At 45.2% G+C, this 20,083-nt stretch overlaps 1 protein-coding gene across 3 annotated transcripts in view; it reads right to left on the bottom strand.

Annotated features, from left to right (window-relative positions):
• UPB1 (beta-ureidopropionase 1) overlaps window positions 1-19,200 on the bottom strand; it is a 48,376-nt gene extending 29,176 nt beyond the window's left edge. Inside the window, exons 1-4 of one of the 3 annotated variants that reach the window (XR_005222387.2) lie at window positions 8,442-8,681; window positions 7,969-8,140; window positions 3,081-3,168; window positions 1,908-2,002 (exon numbers count right to left, since the gene is read on the bottom strand). Coding sequence is in view for 2 of the 3 variants with exons in the window: in XM_037878843.2 (XP_037734771.1) it covers window positions 1,908-2,002; window positions 3,081-3,168; window positions 7,969-8,140; window positions 8,442-8,542 (456 nt within the window). In the remaining variant the exon portion in view is untranslated. Of the gene's footprint in view, window positions 1-1,907; window positions 2,003-3,080; window positions 3,169-7,968; window positions 8,141-8,441 lie in introns of all 3 variants that reach the window. The other 2 variants (XM_037878843.2, XM_037878845.2) reach the window with 2 other exon arrangements.
• Window positions 19,201-20,083: the final 883 nt, after the last annotated feature.

The following is a 20,083-nucleotide window of genomic DNA, read 5'->3' as shown; positions in this document are numbered from 1 at the left end:
TTCTCTCATTCTGGTACACTGCTTAGTGGATTTGCTTAACAAGAGCTGGCTGAAAAAGGTTAAAAAAAAATCATAGGACATGCTTAAAAGAACATTTTTTATTTTCTGAAAAATAATAAATCAGTTTTTCAATGAAAAACCAAAACAGAAAACTGAATTTTTTTTTCAATTTTTGTTTTACCCTCATTTTCCAGTGACAAATTTTCCAAGACAATTCTCATTTCATTCCAATAGCCATTTTCCATTGAAAAAATGTTTCTACTCAGAATTTTTGACCAACTCTACTTAACAACTTGCGCCTGAGCCTCAGATTCTAAAGCTTCCCATAAACCCTTGTGCTGATTCCCGATGCCTTCTACAAAGAACTGGAGCAAAGGATTAATGAATGCATTTGCTAAGGCTTTCCTGTGAATGCCTGACATGTGAAATCACAGTATGGAAAGTGGACAACTCTATGCAGACATTTATTAAATCAGTCTGGACCTAGTGATCATTTTTATTCTCTTTGCAAAGCATCTCATGTTTGGCTTTTACCTACAAGATAAAGCATTCAGGTTATCTTCAGCAGCAATGCAGAGGCACATGAAACTGAATCCAACAGTGGGGAACAAAAGGATTCAGGCAAGGCAGAGTCTTCCAAGGATGTCCCAGGAATCACTCTCTAGAACTAAATCCCAGATTCTACTGGCTGCTCATCGTTTAAGCATTGTTCGTCCTTGTATTCTTCCTTTCATTAAATTTAGGGTTAGTAACATAACAGAAAGACGTTACACAATTTGGATCCCCAATTATGCTAGGTATAGAACTGTGGCACTGTGCACCAAGAGCAAATCCTTTTTCGAGTAGGAATTTAAATTCCTCTTTATTGCAACAGATCAAATATAAGAAAGTCTTTGATCAACGAGTTATTGTAGTTATACAGTACATAGTGGATCCACACTTTGTAAATATATTTATGTTTAAAAGTATAGGTGCTGCCTTATCCACAGGAATCATAGCATCACAGTACCTTTTAATGTTCTAGCAAGAATATTTTGCACTAAATTTAGTACTGATAGGTTATTTAATCTTTGGTCAAATGACATTTTCTCTTCTTTCCCCTCATGTAATTTTACTTTTCCATATGTCTGAATATTTCTTGCAGGATCTGCCCTTAGGTCATTAACCCCACATTGAGAAGTGCCCCACACTTGACCTAGGTCAGATTGAAGCTGTAAAGTGGTTACATACACATGCTTAGTAGGTCAGATCACATCTGGGTAGATTCAGGCCCACAACAAACATGATCATGTCAGTGAATCATTTAAGAAAGAAAAATACAACATCCCTTAGAAAACAAGAAAACTGCAGCCTATTTAAGATGGCAGAAGGTGAAAATTATCCCACAATCATGCTTTCACTTAGTGATCCCTGGCTGAATGACTGCCAGCTATTAAAAGGTCACCTCCGGTGCACAGAAAGCTACATTCTGTGTTACATGTCAGAGGAAGGATGTAGAAGAATCATATGAAAGTGTTTCCCTTTCAGAACATTAGTTAATTCATCAGTTAATATTCTTCATGTAATGCTTTGCTAATGCATAGTCTGTTCCATTCAAAAGGAATTTCTTGACTAGAAGTTAAAGGTGACTGGCTGTGAAACTTATTGTCTTGTAAAAATATGGGAAAAGTCAGGATAGGAAGTCTCACATATCCTACAGGGTAAAAGGCACTATAAAAATGTAAAGTACGATTTTTTAAAAACTGTTTCATATTGCACGTGTATTGTCCATTTGCACTTTCACTAGCTCTCACAATACATGCTTTGAATGTGCTGGAAAATTATTTTTGGTTCTTTGATTCTTACAATGTATAAGACTGATATACAAAAAGTGACCACTACAGAATGGTATGAATTCAGCTTTTTACCTTTTGGCAGAACCTTGTTGTCAGACCATCTTCTGCTGACTCAGCAAATTCAGTCCATGGAAGCTTCTCTCTTGTACAGAATGCAAAAGGCATAGCTAGAAAAACACCAACATGAGAAGTCAATACAAAGACTTTAGGTCACTGAGCTGGTATGGGGTGGGTTCTGCTTTACTTATATAAAACAGGTCAATGAAATGTGTTCAGAAGCTGCTTTTGTGCAAACAGAGAAATAATTACCACATCTGAGTATGGTATTACTATCTTCTTCTCCCTGCAAAAAGGAGTTTGATTCTTGAGAATGTGCCATTTAGGGGTCTCTAAACTTTAGATTTTCTAGGCTGCATTCTCACAGAGACACTGTGACAAGACCAGCCACGTATAGTTCCAGTGCTCTATATGCAGCAGACCAAGATCTAATTTCCTCTTACTCCACAGCCCAGCAAGGAAAGAAGTGTCGCACAGTCACTCAGCACTATGGAGCAAAGACAGCACCTTATAATCAGCCAACATTTGTTCAATTAAGAAGCCAGACTGAGTCCCTACTAATTTGAAATGGGAGGCCTGTCTGGCCAGAAGAGAGGTGGTTATGATTAGAGACGAAGAGCGTAGGAAGTTAGTATAGGTGAAATGAGAGGGGAAGATTACCCACTATCTCACACGGGGCAGAGGATCCCCTGAAGGCATGTCTGAGGAAGAAACCTGCAAATTAATGACTAAGACATATTTTCCTCAACAGTCACACAGGAGGTCCTTCAATTTTGGTTTTGGCTAGTCCTAAACCCACACGTCCTCCATTTTCATTTAAATATTATTTTTCTGCTGTTGGGAATCTTCCTAAATGAAACAAAACTTCCAAGAAAGAAAAGGGGAAGAGCAGGTGAAAGAACACACAGTAAGCATAACTAAAAGCATCGCCCAGATGCAGACCCTGCCTTTGCAGACCAACATCGGACCTGCACACAGCTCTGTTAACAAGGATTCTTTTAAGTTTCTTTCAGAAAATAAAGATTAGGATCGGGGGATTGTATCCTGGAATCTCTGTTTCATAGCTGCGGTGGAACATTTTTAAAATATAGGGTACCTGTTAAATGGAGAGGAATTGGCTATTTTCAGAAATTTTAGCATTTTAAAGGCAAAAAATCTGGACTTGGGGAGGCTACAGAAAATACTCACTCCAAGCCTCTTGAAAGCAGATCACATTGACCCCACACATTGCAGCCACCTCCACGATCTCCTCTATTCGCCTGTGCAGTGCAGCCACCTGGTTATAAGAAAATTGACTCTATAAAAATTCATACATCACAATTCACTTATAACATTACGGTTTTGGTTCTGCCACCTTTGTTCACACTAAGTAGTACCATGCTTGGCACTTCACCCCATTAATTTCAGTGAGAGTACTTGTAGGGTAAGTTACTGCTCAATACAAGCAATGGTTGCAGAATTAGGCCCTAAAGATTTAGGGCATTTTTAAAGGTATTTAGGGGCCTAAACATTCAGATAGGTGCCTAATGGGATTTTCAAAAGCACGTATCTGCATCTTTAGGCACCTAGATTCATTTGAAAAACTGTCCTTTAGTCCCTATATGTGCATTAGAGATCTATAAACCCTAAAAGAGCCACACACAAAAAAACCATTTTGATGCTGTTTTGAGATGTGACACTTAGCAATGTGAATGAGTAAGCATAATACCACCAGAGGTTAGACCAGGCTATTGAATTGATATCTGTGCATCCTGCAAGCACATGTAGATTCCAGATCTTCCCCTAAAATACCAGCCCAGGAGCTAGCAGAGTTGTGAACTGACAAAATGCTTGTTGGAGCAGTATGTTGCTTCACTCTTGAGCCCCATACATCTGACAACTTCGACCAGAAGTTCTTTGACTAGAAGTTAGGAGGCCATCGGCCCTACGGTTATCTGTGGGACAGTTGCCTATGTTTGGATAAAGGAGAGATGGGATGATCGGGGGCAGTGATGGCCATGGATTGGCTACTCCTGAAATGCAGACAAGCTCCTCCTTTTGGCATATGCTCTGGGTCTAATGAGAGAAGCTCCTGCTCTGAGGCTTGAAATGCACACACGCACGCACGCACGCACACAGAGTTAGTAAAGATGCTTCAGTCAGTAATATACCCGTTATTACCCTCAAAGCATGTTTTAATGCATCCCTTACAAGAACCAAGCAGTGCACCAGTGATGGCCTGTTCATATTTTTCTTTAAGTACTTAAAAATCTTTACACAGGAACTCCTGTGTAGTTGGACATGTCCATGTGGAAGGTTGGACATATGACCAGGGAAGAGTATAAAAATATTGCTCGGGCATGTAGGAAAGATATCAGGAGGGCCAAATCGCACCTGGAGCTGCAGCTAGCAAGAGATGTCAAGAGTAACAAGAAGGGTTTCTTCAGGTATGTTGGCAACAAGAAGAAAGCCAAGGAAAGTGTGGGCCCCTTACTGAATGAGGGAGGCAACCTAGTGACAGAGGATGTGGAAAAAGCTAATGTACTCAATGCTTTTTTTGCCTCTGTTTTCACTAACAAGGTCAGCTCCCAGACTGCTGCGCTGGGCATCACAAAATGGGGAAGAGATGGCCAGCCCTCTGTGGAGATAGAGGTGGTTAGGGACTATTTAGAAAAGCTGGACGTGCACAAGTCCATGGGGCCGGACGAGTTGCATCCGAGAGTGCTGAAGGAATTGGCGGCTGTGATTGCAGAGCCCTTGGCCATTATCTTTGAAAACTCATGGCGAACGGGGGAAGTCCCGGATGACTGGAAAAAGGCTAATGTAGTGCCAATCTTTAAAAAAGGGAAGGAGGAGGATCCTGGGAACTACAGGCCAGTCAGCCTCACCTCAGTCCCTGGAAAAATCATGGAGCAGGTCCTCAAAGAATCAATCCTGAAGCACTTACATGAGAGGAAAGTGATCAGGAACAGTCAGCATGGATTCACCAAGGGAAGGTCATGCCTGACTAATCTAATCGCCTTCTATGATGAGATTACTGGTTCTGTGGATGAAGGGAAAGCAGTGGATGTATTGTTTCTTGACTTTAGCAAAGCTTTTGACACGGTCTCCCACAGTATTCTTGTCAGCAAGTTAAGGAAGTATGGGCTGGATGAATGCACTATAAGGTTGGTAGAAAGCTGGCTAGATTGTCGGGCTCAACGGGTAGTGATCAATGGCTCCATGTCTAGTTGGCAGCCGGTGTCAAGTGGAGTGCCCCAGGGGTCGGTCCTGGGGCCGGTTTTGTTCAATATCTTCATAAATGATCTGGAGGATGGTGTGGATTGCACTCTCAGCAAATTTGCGGATGATACTAAACTGGGAGGAGTGGTAGATACGCTGGAGGGGAGGGATAGGATACAGAAGGACCTAGACAAATTGGAGGATTGGGCCAAAAGAAATCTGATGCGGTTCAATAAGGATAAGTGCAGGGTCCTGCACTTAGGATGGAAGAATCCAATGCACCGCTACAGACCAGGGACCGAATGGCTAGGCAGCAGTTCTGCTGAAAAGGACCTAGGGGTGACAGTGGATGAGAAGCTGGATATGAGTCAGCAGTGTGCCCTTGTTGCCAAGAAGGCCAATGGCATTTTGGGATGTATAAGTAGGGGCATAGCGAGCAGATCGAGGGACGTGATCGTTCCCCTCTATTCGACACTGGTGAGGCCTCATCTGGAGTACTGTGTCCAGTTTTGGGCCCCACACTACAGGAAGGATGTGGATAAATTGGAGAGAGTCCAGCGAAGGGCAACAAAAATGATTAGGGGTCTAGAGCACATGACTTATGAGGAGAGGCTGAGGGAGCTGGGATTGTTTAGTCTGCAGAAGAGAAGAATGAGGGGGGATTTGATAGCTGCTTTCAACTACCTGAAAGGGGGTTCCAAAGAGGATGGCTCTAGACTGTTCTCAATGGTAGCAGATGACAGAACGAGGAGTAATGGTCTCAAGTTGCAATGGGGGAGGTTTAGATTGGATATTAGGAAAAACTTTTTCACTAAGAGGGTGGTGAAACACTGGAATGCGTTACCTAGGGAGGTGGTAGAATCTCCTTCCTTAGAGGTTTTTAAGGTCAGGCTTGACAAAGCCCTGGCTGGAATGATTTAACTGGGAATTGGTCCTGCTTCGAGCAGGGGGTTGGACTAGATGACCTTCTGGGGTCCCTTCCAACCCTGATATTCTATGATTCTATGATTCCTCTCACTGGAGAACTCTAGTTATAAAGAGGCATGGGGCAGTGGCAATGAGATTTGGAGCCATTCATATATATATATCCATCTCAAATCCAACCCAGACTGATACTGACCAAACAGATATAACAGCTGTGTAGCGTTATGCAAAATGATTTGGTAGTCTCAGGCCAGTTTCTAGTGGACAGGCATCCACATAACAAATGGCAGCAACTGGCACTCTTTTTGGCAGACACCACAGAGAAAGCAAGAACTTGACTAACACAGAGAATGAGCTACTCTCTCTCTCTCTCTCTCCAAAATACAGTGTTGAGTGAAATTTCTGCCCTGTGAATAAATTGGACTATCGGTCTAGCATATTTCACAAATGTGGAATTCACCTTTATTTTGCTTTTAAAAAGACTTTGTAGATTTACATAAAACTTGCACCTGTGCATCTTGTATCACAGACATGCCAGTGTTCTTCTGGTGAAAGACTCCCCTCAGACCTTTGACTTACTGCTGTATAAAGAGTCTTAGAGCGTAGAATTTATACAAATCACCAACCCTGCATTCTGCAATCATCAACTTTCAATTCTCTGAACATGAAACCTTTCCGGTTCATTTGACAGGAAAAGGCTTTTAGCTTAGAAAGCCAGCAACTAAATATTTAGCTTCAAGAAAACTACAAATAGCTCGGGCAAGTCAATAAGTAAACAATACACATGAGATTTTCTGATGGAGCTGCATGTTCTTCTTTGAGTAACAAGACTTCTTGGCCATTTACCATTCAACAAGTCAAATCCAAGGACATTAGGTAACATAGGCCACAAAACTGAGAGTGGACAACACAAGAAATGCAGAACTGATAGTGTGACATGTGAAAGACAAGGTGGATGAGGTAATATCTTTTACTGGAACAGCTTCTGTTGGTGAATGAGACAAGCTTTGAGATACGCAGAGGTCTGGGAAAGGTACTCAGGGCTTGTTCTCATGCACAGCAATGCAGCTATGCTGTGGTAGCATTTTAGTGAAGATGTTCCTATGCCAAAGAGAGAGCAGTGTAGTTAATCCACCTCCTTGAGAAGCTCTCCCGTCGCTGTAGTACGGTCTACTCTGGGGGTGGGGCGTGGGGGGGTGGAAGAGAATTGTAGGTCAGTAGCACTCAAGGGTGTGGATTTTTCACACCCCTAAGCAACATAGTTATACCGATATAGATCTCTAATGTAGACCTGGACTCAGAGTGTCACAGCTCAGTACAAGGTAGAAGAGATTGCTAAATATGAGGAGTTAACACATTGCAAGAGATCCTTCAGGATGATGTCCACAATTTGTCTGCAATGTGAACAAAATCACCTCTGCACTCACTGAACAAAGAAGCGTTAAGGGGTTACTTACTGTTGTAATGAGACACAAGACCAGTCTCTCTAAGAGCTTGTTTATAGTACCACTAAAATCATAATTTACATTGCTCAGGGGTGGGATGCTCTCCTCTAGGGTTGCCAATCCTCCAGGATTGTCCTGGAGTCTCCAGGAATTAAAGATTAATCTTTAATTAAAAGATGATGTCATGTGAGGAAACCTCCAGAAATATGGCCAACCAAAGCTGGCAAGCCTATCTCCTGCCGACACAGCTTCCTCCTCTCAGTGGGGTGGAGTAATTACCTCCATGGGAGAGCGCTCCCCTGTCAACACAGTGTGTCTTTCCGAGACCTGCTACATCCATCCCTGCAGCTGTGCCACTGGGGGGGTGGGGGGGGGTAGTGAAGACAGGCCCTAAGGAGTCCATGATTTCAGTGTCACAGAGCTGGGAATTTAAGCAGCCAGGCTCATGACAGGTGTTGATCCAACGGAGGAGCTGGAGCGGGCTGACCCAGAGCCCGTGACTGTACCTGTTCCGCCACGGGTGTATCTGTGGGCAGGGGGATTTTATTCTGAACCAGCCCCACTCGGACAACGCGGGGCTGCCTCAGCTGCTCGGGCGCCGCTCCGAATCCACAGCCCTGCAGCTCAAACGCCCTCTGGCTCGCGGCCGACAGAGCCGCCGCCGGCAAGGCGAGTTTTCTGAAACGGCAAAGGAGCGGAATCAAGGGCGCGCGCGCGCAGACAGAGCGCGAGCGCGGGCGCCACGCGCCTGCCAACCGCCAGACGGGACAAGGCGGCTGCTGGAGGCTGCGCGGCCACCACCCCTCAAGCCAAACCTCAGGCCCAAAGGCCTCCGGCCACGGCCACGGCCACGGCCACGGCCCCTCCCCCCGGCTCGGTTACGCCGCCCGAGCTAAGGCACCCCCCACCCCGGCCTCAGTCCCACGGCAACGCGGGCCGCCGGCGCAGGGGCTGCTGGGAGCCGTAGTCCCTCCCGCACCTGCTCAGGCTCCCGTAGAGGATCCGCTTCACTTCGCCGAGCTCCTCGGGGGGGAGGTGCCGCTCCAGGCATTTCTCCAGCGAATCCAGACCCCCCGCCATGGCGGCTCCGAGGACGAGGGAGGCAGCGGTGGCCACCAGCGGACTGCACGGGACCGGGCAGGCTAAGTGACCGTTACGCCCCGGCGGCCAGCCCGGCACTCCCCCGAATGAGACAGTTGGCCCGCGGGACACGCCCCCGCCACCACCCCTCAGGGGGGTTTTGGCGCGTTCCCCTGCTCGGGAGGGGCCCGCTGAGGGGCTGGACGTGCGAGACCTGGTGGGGGGGTCACGGGGATGGTTGCTCACTGGCTGCAACCTGGGCAGAAGCAGTGCCAGCTTGTCCCCCAGAGCCCCGCCAACCTGCCTCTCACAGCGCCCTGGGGGTAGCACCGCCACGGGGATGGGGTGGGGGCACTGTCCGTCTCCATGGCCTGTGCACTCTTTTGTGGCCGCCCACCCAGGGTTGGTTGGGATGTACCCCTCTGGCCTAGCCTGTCGCTCACTGAGTAGATGGCACCCAACGCTGAATGGGTGCATCTCCTACCAACCCTCTGGAGCTGTGCAGGCCCTCCGCTTACCCCCTGTTCCCATTAGAATCACTACAGGGCGACGGCCCCTGCCATGCCCAGGCTGTTGGTCTAAAAGATCTGCTATAGGTCCTATGTTGGGGGAAGTTCTATAGCCCGTGTTATACAGGAGGTCAGACAAGATGGTCACAAAGATCCCGTCTGGCCCCCTCAGCCTCTAATCCCTGGCTAACCTAGAACCAGCACACGGGTACAACACACTCTTAAGAACTTTTAAGATGTCCCATAAGCAAAGCCACAGTATTGGGAGGGGAGGAAAAGAGGGAGTATCACAGTTTACAGAAAATGTCATGTGTCTTGTGATGTATATCATTTTTAATAGCAAAAAGACACCACACAGCAGCCAGAAACAGTAATGATTAACCTAGTCCTCAACTTGGCTTTGAGCCCCAGGTTATCACTGGAAAATCATCCCAGAGCCAGAGAGAATCAATCTACCACACAAAGGACAGCTCAGACAAAATAAGGAGGCAATGTACCAGCCTCCATTTAAACACCAATCTGGGACAAGGAACAGTGGGTATGAATAAAGGATAGTTCCATTAGTAAGTACCAAGAGGCCATCCTGTTTAAACCTCATTATTCCCACCAGAGTCAATAACTATTGGCCGTGCTTTCTGCTTCTAGGTCTTATTGTGAAATGAATAATGTGTAAGCATTTTGTTCCCATGAGAAGATTGGTTACAGAGTCCAGTGACTGTTACAAATGTCTTAATAGATCAAAACTATGACTTTTAGAGTCTTTTCTTTACGTCTCCTACAAGACATGGTGTGATGAAATGGGGGTATTTATTGTTTTTTTTTTCAATAGTTTGCATACAGAGGGGGTGGGACTCAGTTTCCCCAGGTGTTACTGGTTTAACGAGATGATGGGAGAGGGAGTTTGTTGTTACAGAGGCCCAGCGATGGAACTTGGGACCCCAGCCAATGGCTGGGAGAATAGATACCTCAGCGGATGGGGACCGAGTCACCAGGAGGCCCAGCTCGGCCGACACAGACGGTTCTGGCCAGTGGGAAGACAATGGGTTGCAGAGAGAGGACCCAGTGACCTGGCCAGCTGGGTCCAGCTAGTGGGGAACAAAGGATGGCTGAGAGGAGAGGAGGCCCAGGCGACCCTGTTTACTTGGGCAAAAGACAAAGGAGAAAGGCGGGGCTTGGGAGCAGATGATATTGGATGCCCAGCTGGAAAGCAGGAGGTCTCTGAGCTGGAGAGGGAGAGAAAGAGAGCCCACGTGGATGTAGGGGAGACTTAGATGTACTGTGCTGAGGGAGGCCAGGCCTGAGGGCCCTGAGAGTTTCCTATGCTGTGTTCAGACGCTCAATAAACCCTCCTGTTTTACACTGAATGAGAGTCGCTCCAGTCTAGAGAACAGGGTTGCATTATTCCCTCTGGGAGTGGAGGCCCTGGGGTTCCAGAGCGAGTGGACTCCCTGAGGGGGCCCACGGCGAGAGACAGGTGTGCTAAAGGTTCAGAGAGGTATGGTTCCAAGAGGTGGAGGGGTTTAACCCCCAAGAGTGGACCCCTGAGAAGGATGAAGTGAGCTGTAGCTCACAAAAGCTTATGCTCAAATAAATTTGTTAGTCTCTAAGGTGCCACAAGTACTCCTTTTCTTTTTACACTGAAGAGGGTTCCCCCCAGGGACTGTATGGGGCCAAGAGTGGGCATGACCTATGAGTCCGTGACACATGGCAACACACAGCACTTGAAAACCTTGATAACAGCAAATGTTAACTAAGTTAAATATTAAACCTCTTAAATATTTGCAAGGGAAGAGTAACTTATATTAATTAACTTTTAATCTAAACAAAAAGAATCCAGGGGTCATCTGGTTTCCCAGCAGCAATTGGAAATGCCAGCCTTTGCAGATACCCCCATATGCTCTCCTGTGATGCTCCCCAAGGGTACCCAGGGTTGTGAGGCACCTCACCATTGCCTGCTCTTAGCACGAAATAGTCTTGTCTGTGCCCGTTGTGGGTCAGTACCCTGAAACCACCAGCCTCTAGCAGCAAAACACCACTTTCCAGGCCTTGCTCTCTCTGTACAGGTAGTGATAGACACACACCAACCCCTGAATACTCAGAGCATTCTCTGGAGCATCCAGCCCTTTATCCACTGAACACTCCCAAAATCACCAGGCCTGCTGTTCCCAAAGGAACAGTACACTGAAGCTTGTAAGATTCAGTTTAGGACTATCAGTTTGCTTAGTTAAATTTACTCTTGTTTTCACTATAACTATGTTATCAAAAGAGAGATTCAAGTAATAGTGAGTAAGAATATTGGAAACAAATGGCTACATAAAAAGCAAAATCATAACTTGCTTTCTAGAGACTAAACTTAACTAACAGTTTAACCTCTAAAGAAGTTTATCTCACCCAAAGTCCTCTTCAGCATTTTCATCCAAGGCTGGTTGAGACCCCTTTTTCATGAAGAAAACTGCTGTCCTTCTCTTACTTCCTTAGTGAAGGCTGCCTGAGTGTCTTCTCTATCACTCAGATATACTCAGGCAGATCTTTGATCTGTACCACCAAATAAGATTCTCTCCCCCAAGCTGTTTTTCTCTGTTGGTTTCTTTCTGATGTCCTCACAACCCTTTATTTGCATTCAGTTCAGACTAGTGATAGGAGACCCATTGTGAACAAGACAATACTCATTTCACATGTAAACAGGTAGATAGATATACAGCTCCTCTCTGACAGGAAACCGGTTTTTCATTTTTGTTGATGACCAGAGCTGTCTCGTCCATAGGACCAACTGGGGCAACTGCCCCAGGCCCTGTGCTTTGGTGGGCCCTGCATTTCAGGACGCGGGGTCCAGGGCGGCCTGGGGGTTTAGCAGCCTGGTGCTGGCAGCAGTAAGCAACCCAGCCCCAGCCTGCCCTGCTCCGCCCCCACAGCTCCTGGCATCATTTGGGGGAGGAGGCGGAAGCCGGGGCTTGGTGGAAGGGGTGGAATGGAGATGGAGGGGAGCAGGGGCGGGAAGAGGTGGGGCAGGAACAGGAGTGTGCAGGGGCTTGGAGAAGGGGTGGAGTGGGGGCAGGACTGGCAGACTCCCTACCAGTTCTGCATGTCCCTCCAGCTCCTAGGGGGAGGGAAGGCCAGGCAGCTCCATGCACTGCCCCCGCCACAAGGTCCTGCTATGCAGCTCTCATTGGCCAGAAACCGCAGCCAATGGGAGCTGTGGAGGCAGGGGCAGCGTGCAGAGCTCCCTGGCCCCTCTGCCCAGGAGCTGCAGGGACACACTGGCCACTTGTGGGGAGCCCCTGCCTCCAAGGTAAGCAGCACCCTGCACCCCAACCACTTGCCCCAGCCCTGAGCCCCGTCCATACCCAAACTGCCCCAGCAGCAGCTGGTGCAGCTGGCCCAGGGGCTGCCTGATCTGCTTGGGCAGCCCCGGAGCCAGCCACACCAGCTGCTGCATAAGTCACGGAGGTCACGGAAAGTTACACAATCTGTGACCTCCGTGACAGACTTATGTGCAAGTTGTAGCAGAGGAAGGGTTTGATGTTTGTGTGAGTAGAGGAGGGGGCGTGGAAGTAGGATACAGGAAATTAGTTAAACGATTTTCTAGTCTTTTGGGGAATTTTCAAGATTAGTCAATAGTTGGGATGGTGCTACGCTGTGACACAAAAGGTGGCAAATACACATTGCAAATGGAAAAGGGGAACTGTTTGCGAAGGGAGAAACTCCTTTAGACAGAGGGTAGCCAGTCTATTATCTGTTTTATCTAAGCCTTCCTACTACACACATCACCATAGTTCTACCTGAATTTCCAGGGCCATGAGCCTGGAGAATTGGTTTTTGAGGAGATATTTGTTTCCCCAGTGCTTTCCTGCAATGCAATGATAATAATGACTGATATTTATATAGCAGCTTTCATCTGAAGATCCTAAAGTGCTCTACTAGCGGATTTAAAAGCTATTTATAAAGAATCACTTCATCCACCTCTTGGGTGGAAGGTGGCAGGTATTTAACAGTGCACAACAGAAAATCAATGTTGTATCCCGCTGAAACTACAGGTGGATTTTTAAGGAAATCGACACATAGCTCAATTTCATGTCAATACCCAGCATGGCTGTGAGCTGGGAAAGCATTTTCCTAGCTATGCTATTGCTGGAACCCACTCTGGGAACAAACTGAAGGGTCTGGCCTTGTTTTGGGATTGACCAAGTTCTTCTCTGTGTGCGTTGCAAACTGTAGAGAAAAACATAGCAGCAAGTCTGTTCCGTGTCCAACTCCTGAATAAGGTCACATAGCTGAACTGTTCTCCAAGTTTCTTTTCTAATCTTAGCATGAACTCACAGTGACTTCTCTTTTGGTGGCTTGTTTGTTTGTAATTTAGCTTTGTTTAAAGTGTACTACGTGTAGGAAATTGACTTCAGAGCAATAAAGTTGAAGAATACTTGTGTAGGGAAGAGACCTGAAAAAACAATACATTTCCTGTGCACCAGACTAACCACCCTGCATCAATACAACAAAGGCGTAGGCTGTGTCTACACTGCCACTTTCAGCTCTAAAACTTTAGTCATTCAGGGGTGTGAAAAAACACACCCCTGAGCAACAAAAGTTGTAGTACTGAAAAGCATCAGTATAGACAGTGCTTTATTGCCGGGAGCTGTGCTCCTGGCGATAAAGCTACGACCCCTCATTCGGGGTGGGGTTCTTTTTTTTTGTTTTTTTTTTAATTATTATTATTATTGCTGGGAGAGCTCTCCCCCGGTGATAAAGCGTGTCTACACTGCCTATGTCACAGCGCTGCCGCGCTGTAACATGGACAGTGTAGACATTCCTTTTCATTGCTACTAAGGGTAATGACAAAACTAGAAGTAGGGATGGAGGGAGACCAGACTATTTCTTTGAAATTGTGTATGGATAAAGGAACAGAACGGCCAACATAAATTTCCAAAGCACCAAATCTTAAAATTCAGCAGGAAGATAACAGAAATCATCTTCCTTTATTAGATTCCCCCCCAGATGATGGCATATCAAATAGAGAGAGAGCCTGGATCCAAATCTGAACAGCCCAGCTCAATCCCTTACAAAGATAGATCAAAGTTATGAAGCTTGAATCCAGCTCTGAATGCTCACTCAGAACTTCCCCAAAATTCTGAAAGAGGTTTGCATACAATGTTCTGGATTACCTGGACCATCTAATATTAGTATATTCTGTGAAATAACTGAACCCTCTGATAGGAATGGAGGTTGCTCTGGTAATCAGCTCAGATGGAGATAGTTGACCAAGGGGATAATTTAAAATGGTTGAGAACTCCCTCAAAACAAATTCTAAAGGGTGCACACACTTCCTTTCTATCAACATGATATTTTTACTAAATGGTTGGATGTCAGAGATGCCTGGGACAGGACTCGTCCAGAAGTAAATGCCTAGTGATGTCAGGTTCCAGACTAAAAAACTGGGTATCACCTGGATGCCATCTGTACAGCAAGCAGTTCTTCACCAGCATGCCCCAGTTTGAAGTCCCGGTTTGGGCAGACAGCATTCCAGTGTTAAAATTGAAGTCTAATTAAAATGGTCCAGATTCTTTGCTGCAAGATTCTCCTCCCAGAAGGTTCCTATAGCCAGGAGTCACCAACTATTCTTATTATTCCCCACAAACTCCAGGTTAGTGTCCCTAGCATAACTAAGGGACACTCAGAGCCCTGAGGCACTAAGTGGAATCAAGAGCCAAGCAAACCCAGAAGTCAGGCCGAGGCTGGGGAAAAAACCAAGAACTGATTCAAACAAACAATCTTTCCACTGTAACTTAAGTCAGAAGCAAAGAGTGAACATGGCCACAGGTCAGAGCCAGCAGACAGGATTATATTTATAAAGTAGAATCTCTGTCTTCCCTCCTGCATAATTAGTCTGTACATTCCTGCCCCCACCCCCCAGAATGCCTGTGTTTCTCCCAAGACTCTGTTGCTTTCTCCTAGATCACATATCCTAACCATTTCTCTCACCATCATTCTCTGAAACAAGACACAAAGATCTCTCCAAAGAGACTAGAATGCTAACAACTGGCACCCTTGACCCAAAAACACCCTCTTACCTTCCAAAGGGTTATGCTGCTTTTTATTAATATCAGCAAAGGGATTTCACTGCATGTGGGGGCAGCGGAAACTAGTGGTCACCTAAGCTCATGCGTAACTTCACCCCTGCTTTCTATGTTATGGTGCCATTGCCCTTATCACGTGGAAAAAAAACAAAAACTGTGCTGCCATCTGCCACTGAAATGGATTCTGATAGCAGATATGCGGCAGGATCCACTCCTTCTAATGCAGATATGAAAAAAATCCCTCACCCGGTATTTCTGATCAAAGTAATTCCATATGTTTAAAAAAAGATGGTGGTCAGGCAGCAAATGAGCAAAAGAACAGAGGTATGACAGCTATAAAATAACATGGGGAGGAGAAAGGACTAGCTGTATTACATTAGTCAACATGTAATGAACACTAACTAGCTTTTTTCTTGCCCCTCTTTGGTTCACAAACCAATCTAGGGGACTTCTGTGGGGCATTTGTGGTGTGGAGAGATTCCCTTTAGCTGTTTTAAACCGTCCCCTTTACAACATGGCATCTTGTCAATATCATGGATTTTTTTTTATACAGTACAGTTGAGTGGGTCTCTTTCTAATTCTGCTTTATTCAAATGAGAGAAGTATTTGTGTCAGATTTAGAGATGGGCCCAACTTGGGGCAGGGCCAAAATTGGGTTTATGGTGGTGGGTGATTTCAAAATCTGAACCCAGATCAGAATTTTCCAGATAGCCCTTATCTTTATAATGGATCAAACTAAAGCCCGAGATTTGATCACTCCTGGGTTGGGGGAAGCCCTGTATATCAGAAACCTGACATAGCTGGCTTTATGCCATCTACTTGGCTTCTTGCCAGAGTAGACGGCATGTTGGAGATCAAAAGAGGAGTTGCTGAAGCCCCTTGGAAACTGTTACTGTTGGCATAAAATTTAGGCAGGTCTAAATCATGCCAAGGACCAAACCAACTCCCAGTCAGCCCCTGGATTGGGAAGTAAAAAGTGACTTCAAGCTGCCTTCCTCTCCTCCACAGGCCCTGCAGATTAGCCAGATGTGAGAATCCTACCCACAGTCTTCATGGTGGGTAGTGAGCCCCAACTTGTGCCAATCTAGCTTCTGAGGGGTCCTTCTGTACACAGCATTGGCTTGTCTCTATCTAGAAAAACATTTCTGTTTAACTGGAGTGAAAGGTTCCATGGGATAGCGGTCTAAGCACACGATTGGGGCCAGAAACTAGTTGTAATTGCATTTCTCACATTGACTCGCTGTGACACCTTGGTTTGGTCACAAGTTAATTTCTATTTCAGTTTCCCCATCAATAAAATGGGGCTAATATTACAGTTCACAGGGGTTCTATGAAAATTAATTAGCTCATGTTTATAAAGCACTATGAAGATGAAGAATGCTAGTAATTATTTATCTGCTGCAGCATTGTGCATGTTTAGCACTCAGGATAAAAGTTCTTTTCTTCTGTACTTAACCGAAATATTTAAAGAGTAACAGTTTTCAGCTGGCTAAAGCCATATGGAAAATATTTTACAAGCTGATGTTTTCAGCAATGTGGCCACCAGCAGAGGGCTCTCAAATACCCAATTTAATTAACTGCAATTTCACATTCACTTGAGCAGAGTTTAGAAAGCTGCTTTCAGTAACATGGGTGCTGGCTTCTTTTTAACATCCTCTGTGAGTAAGAAAGACCAAGACGTTCAAATGCTGAGGTTATCTTGTAGACTACTGACCTTTCTGAAGATGGTCAGTAGCCAATATAAATTGTGAGTTTGATTCCCCAGCCCTCACTTGCTCTTCAGTTCTATGGTGTAATGCTGAGCATGTGTCTGCATATATTTGTTGACTAGTAGCTAGAAATGAAGGGACACACCTAGCTACATTACTATTAGACAAAGGGATTTGGGGATTTCCTCCTGTGCTCCCCACTCCCATTCTCCATCCAGCTCAGCAGTTCACCTGAACCCCTGCCTGTGTTATGTCTTCCTCCAAAAGGGTGTCAGTCATCTGCTGCAGGCATCCTGAACTCTTAAATGTGGCCCAGAATCCTGTGATGCTGCAAAGGAGATTAGAGGTAGCCCTCAATCCCAGCTGTTTTTTTGTCATTTTCTCATTGCTCAGTTCAAGGGGGAAGCTCTTGTTTGATCTCTGGTCTACACCTCTGCTGGCAAGATTGTAAATGGGCATATGGCATGGAACTGGTCAAAGGAGAATGCCGACTTTCACTGTTACTGGTTATTACTGCGATTAGATCATAGGAGAACAGATTTGGATGTCAGTATACAGTGTGGTGGTCTAAAGAGAGAAACTGCAGGACCCACTGAATTCTGAAGATCCCCCACATCGCATGGCAACTATTTGGACCATGGTATATGGCAACCAAGGAATTTTGAGCTAGGCTGAGAATCATTCTGGAGAGCTTCTGTGTTACTTCTGCGAAGAGGAACGGTCAGCTCAAGCAGAGACTCTGGAGCTGTGAGGGATCTTTACATCTAATCTATAGGCATTTCTAAGGCACTATGCCAGCACCAGTTCTATTTTAACTCCATCCCACATACTGCACATGCTGTATTAGATTTGGATTTGGGTGGGAGGACTACATTTAATATCAACTGTCTCCAACATGACAACACTGCCTCCTCAATCATCATGATGAACTGAGTACCCACTGGATGACATCTGGGCTACCCTGGCACTGCAGCAGCATCCAACCAGGTTCCAGCTGCAACATCAGACGCCTTATCCATAATCAAATAATGGACTATGTTAACCTCATTAGCCTCTGATCATCCACTGAACAGCATGAAATGGAGAGCAGGGTCTTTATCAGCTGACACCCAGAACTGTTGAGAAGACACTTCAGCTGTGACTAAAGGAATCAGTAACAAAATATCTTGGGCCTGTCCAACTCCCAAAGAACAATGTGTTCCTACTCCTACCTACAACTGGAACTGACAGAGTCAAATTGTAGTAATTAGTCCCCCTTGAACCTTTATATCCCCAAGCCACAGCAGTGTCACTCAACCCTCTCAGACATAGTAAGGTGTCCAGTAAAAGGTCACAGTACAACAAATGGGTTCTCAGGTGTAGACCTCCATGGCAGATTGCATGGATCTGCAGGAAGATGCAACATTTGATTTTGCAGACTCCCCTCAATTACCTAGATTAAAAAACCTCCCCAGAGTCATCTACTCTCAACTGTTCAACTCTCATGAGTCTCTCAAACTCTATGGAGTTGACATCCAAAACTGCAGGAGCCCTGACTCCTAATTTTCTGGCTATTACCACTAGACCATACCTTCTCTCTTACATTAGGAGACGTGGAAGAAACACTGAGCAGGATACCTTTTTTAAAAGCAATTCTAATGTGAGGGTTGTTAGCTAACCCCACTGATGTTTTCCTTCGGCTTCTTAAGGCTAATACTACTGGCTCCACAGTGACGCATGGAATTGAACAGACAGACTGAATTCTGAAAATAAACAGTAGTAACTTAAGTTTGACATTGTAAATGATGCTTATTGAACCCATGTCCTGATGAAAAGGCTAGGGGCAGGCAACATGATACAAGGAAGACAAAATAGAAGCTTAATTAATTTAACAGGAAAGCAAAAAGCTTTTATATAAAAGGGAGAGGGCCAATTCTCAGCCAAGAGTTTAGAGGGTTCTCAGACCTTCCAAGACCAAATAGTAACGTGTGTAATGCTGACTTCCTTCCAGCTCTCTCAGTGCCAGAAATAACTTCAACAGTTAAGGAAATTGGTTAGGAAGTGGATTGGACTGAAGCACTTATGCATCTAAAGGCAGAGGAGGCCTGGGATTACTTCAAGTCAAAGTTGCAGAAGCTATCAGAAGCCTGCATCCCAAGAAAGGGGAAAAAATTCGTAGGCAGGAGTTGTAGACCAAGCTGGATGAGCAAGCATCTCAGAGAGGTGATTAAGAAAAAGCAGAAAGCATACAAGGAGTGGAAGATGGGAGGGATCAGCAAGGAAAGCTACCTTATTGAGGTCACAACATGTAGAGATAAAGTGAGAAAGGCTAAAAGTCATGTAGAGTTGAACCTTGCAAAGGGAATTAAAACCAATAGTAAAAGGTTCCATAGCCATATAAATAAGGAAAAAAAGGAAAGAAGAGGTGGGACAGCTAAACACTGAGGATGGAGTGGAGGTTAAGGATAATCTAGGCATGACCGAATATCTAAACAAATACTTTGCCTCAGTCTTTAATGAGGAGCTTAGGGATAATGGTAGCATGACAAATGGGAATGAGGTTATGGAGGTAGATATTACCATATCCGAGGTAGAAGCCAAACTCAAACAGCTTAATGGGACTAAATCGGGGGGCCCAGATAATCTTCATCCGAGAATATTAAAGAAACTGGCACATGAAATTGCAAGCTCATTAGCAAGAATTTTTAACGAATCTGTAAACTCAGGGGTTGTACCGTATGACTGGAGAATTGCTAACACAGTTCCTATTTTTAAGAAAGGAAAAAACATGTTATCCAGGTAACTACAGGCCTGTTAGTTTGACATCTGTAGTATGCAAGGTTCTGGAAAAAATTTGAAGGAGAAAGTAGTTAAGGACATTGAGGTCAATGGTAATTGGGACAAAATACAACATGGTTTTACAAAAGGTAGATCGTGCCAAACCAACCTGATCTCCTTCTTTGAGAAAAAAGAACAGGAGTACTTGTGGCACCTTAGAGATGAACAAATTTATTAGAGCATAAGCTTTCGTGGGCTACAGCCCACTTCATTGAATGCATAGAATGGAACATATCATAAGAAGAGATATATATACATACAGAGAGAAGGTGGAAGTTGCCATACAAACTGTAAGAGGCTAATTAATTAAGATGTAACTGTACGCCTCTTACAGTTTGTATGGCAACTTCCACCTTCTCTGTATGTATATATATATATAGATATATATATCTTCTTATGGTATGTTCCATTCTATGCATCCGATGAAGTGGGTTGTAG

Source organism: Chelonia mydas, chromosome 15, assembly GCF_015237465.2.
Source record: "Chelonia mydas isolate rCheMyd1 chromosome 15, rCheMyd1.pri.v2, whole genome shotgun sequence".
NCBI lineage: Eukaryota > Metazoa > Chordata > Testudines > Cheloniidae > Chelonia > Chelonia mydas.
Note: the sequence above shows the minus strand (reverse complement) of the source record. Positions and strands in the feature narration are given on the sequence as shown.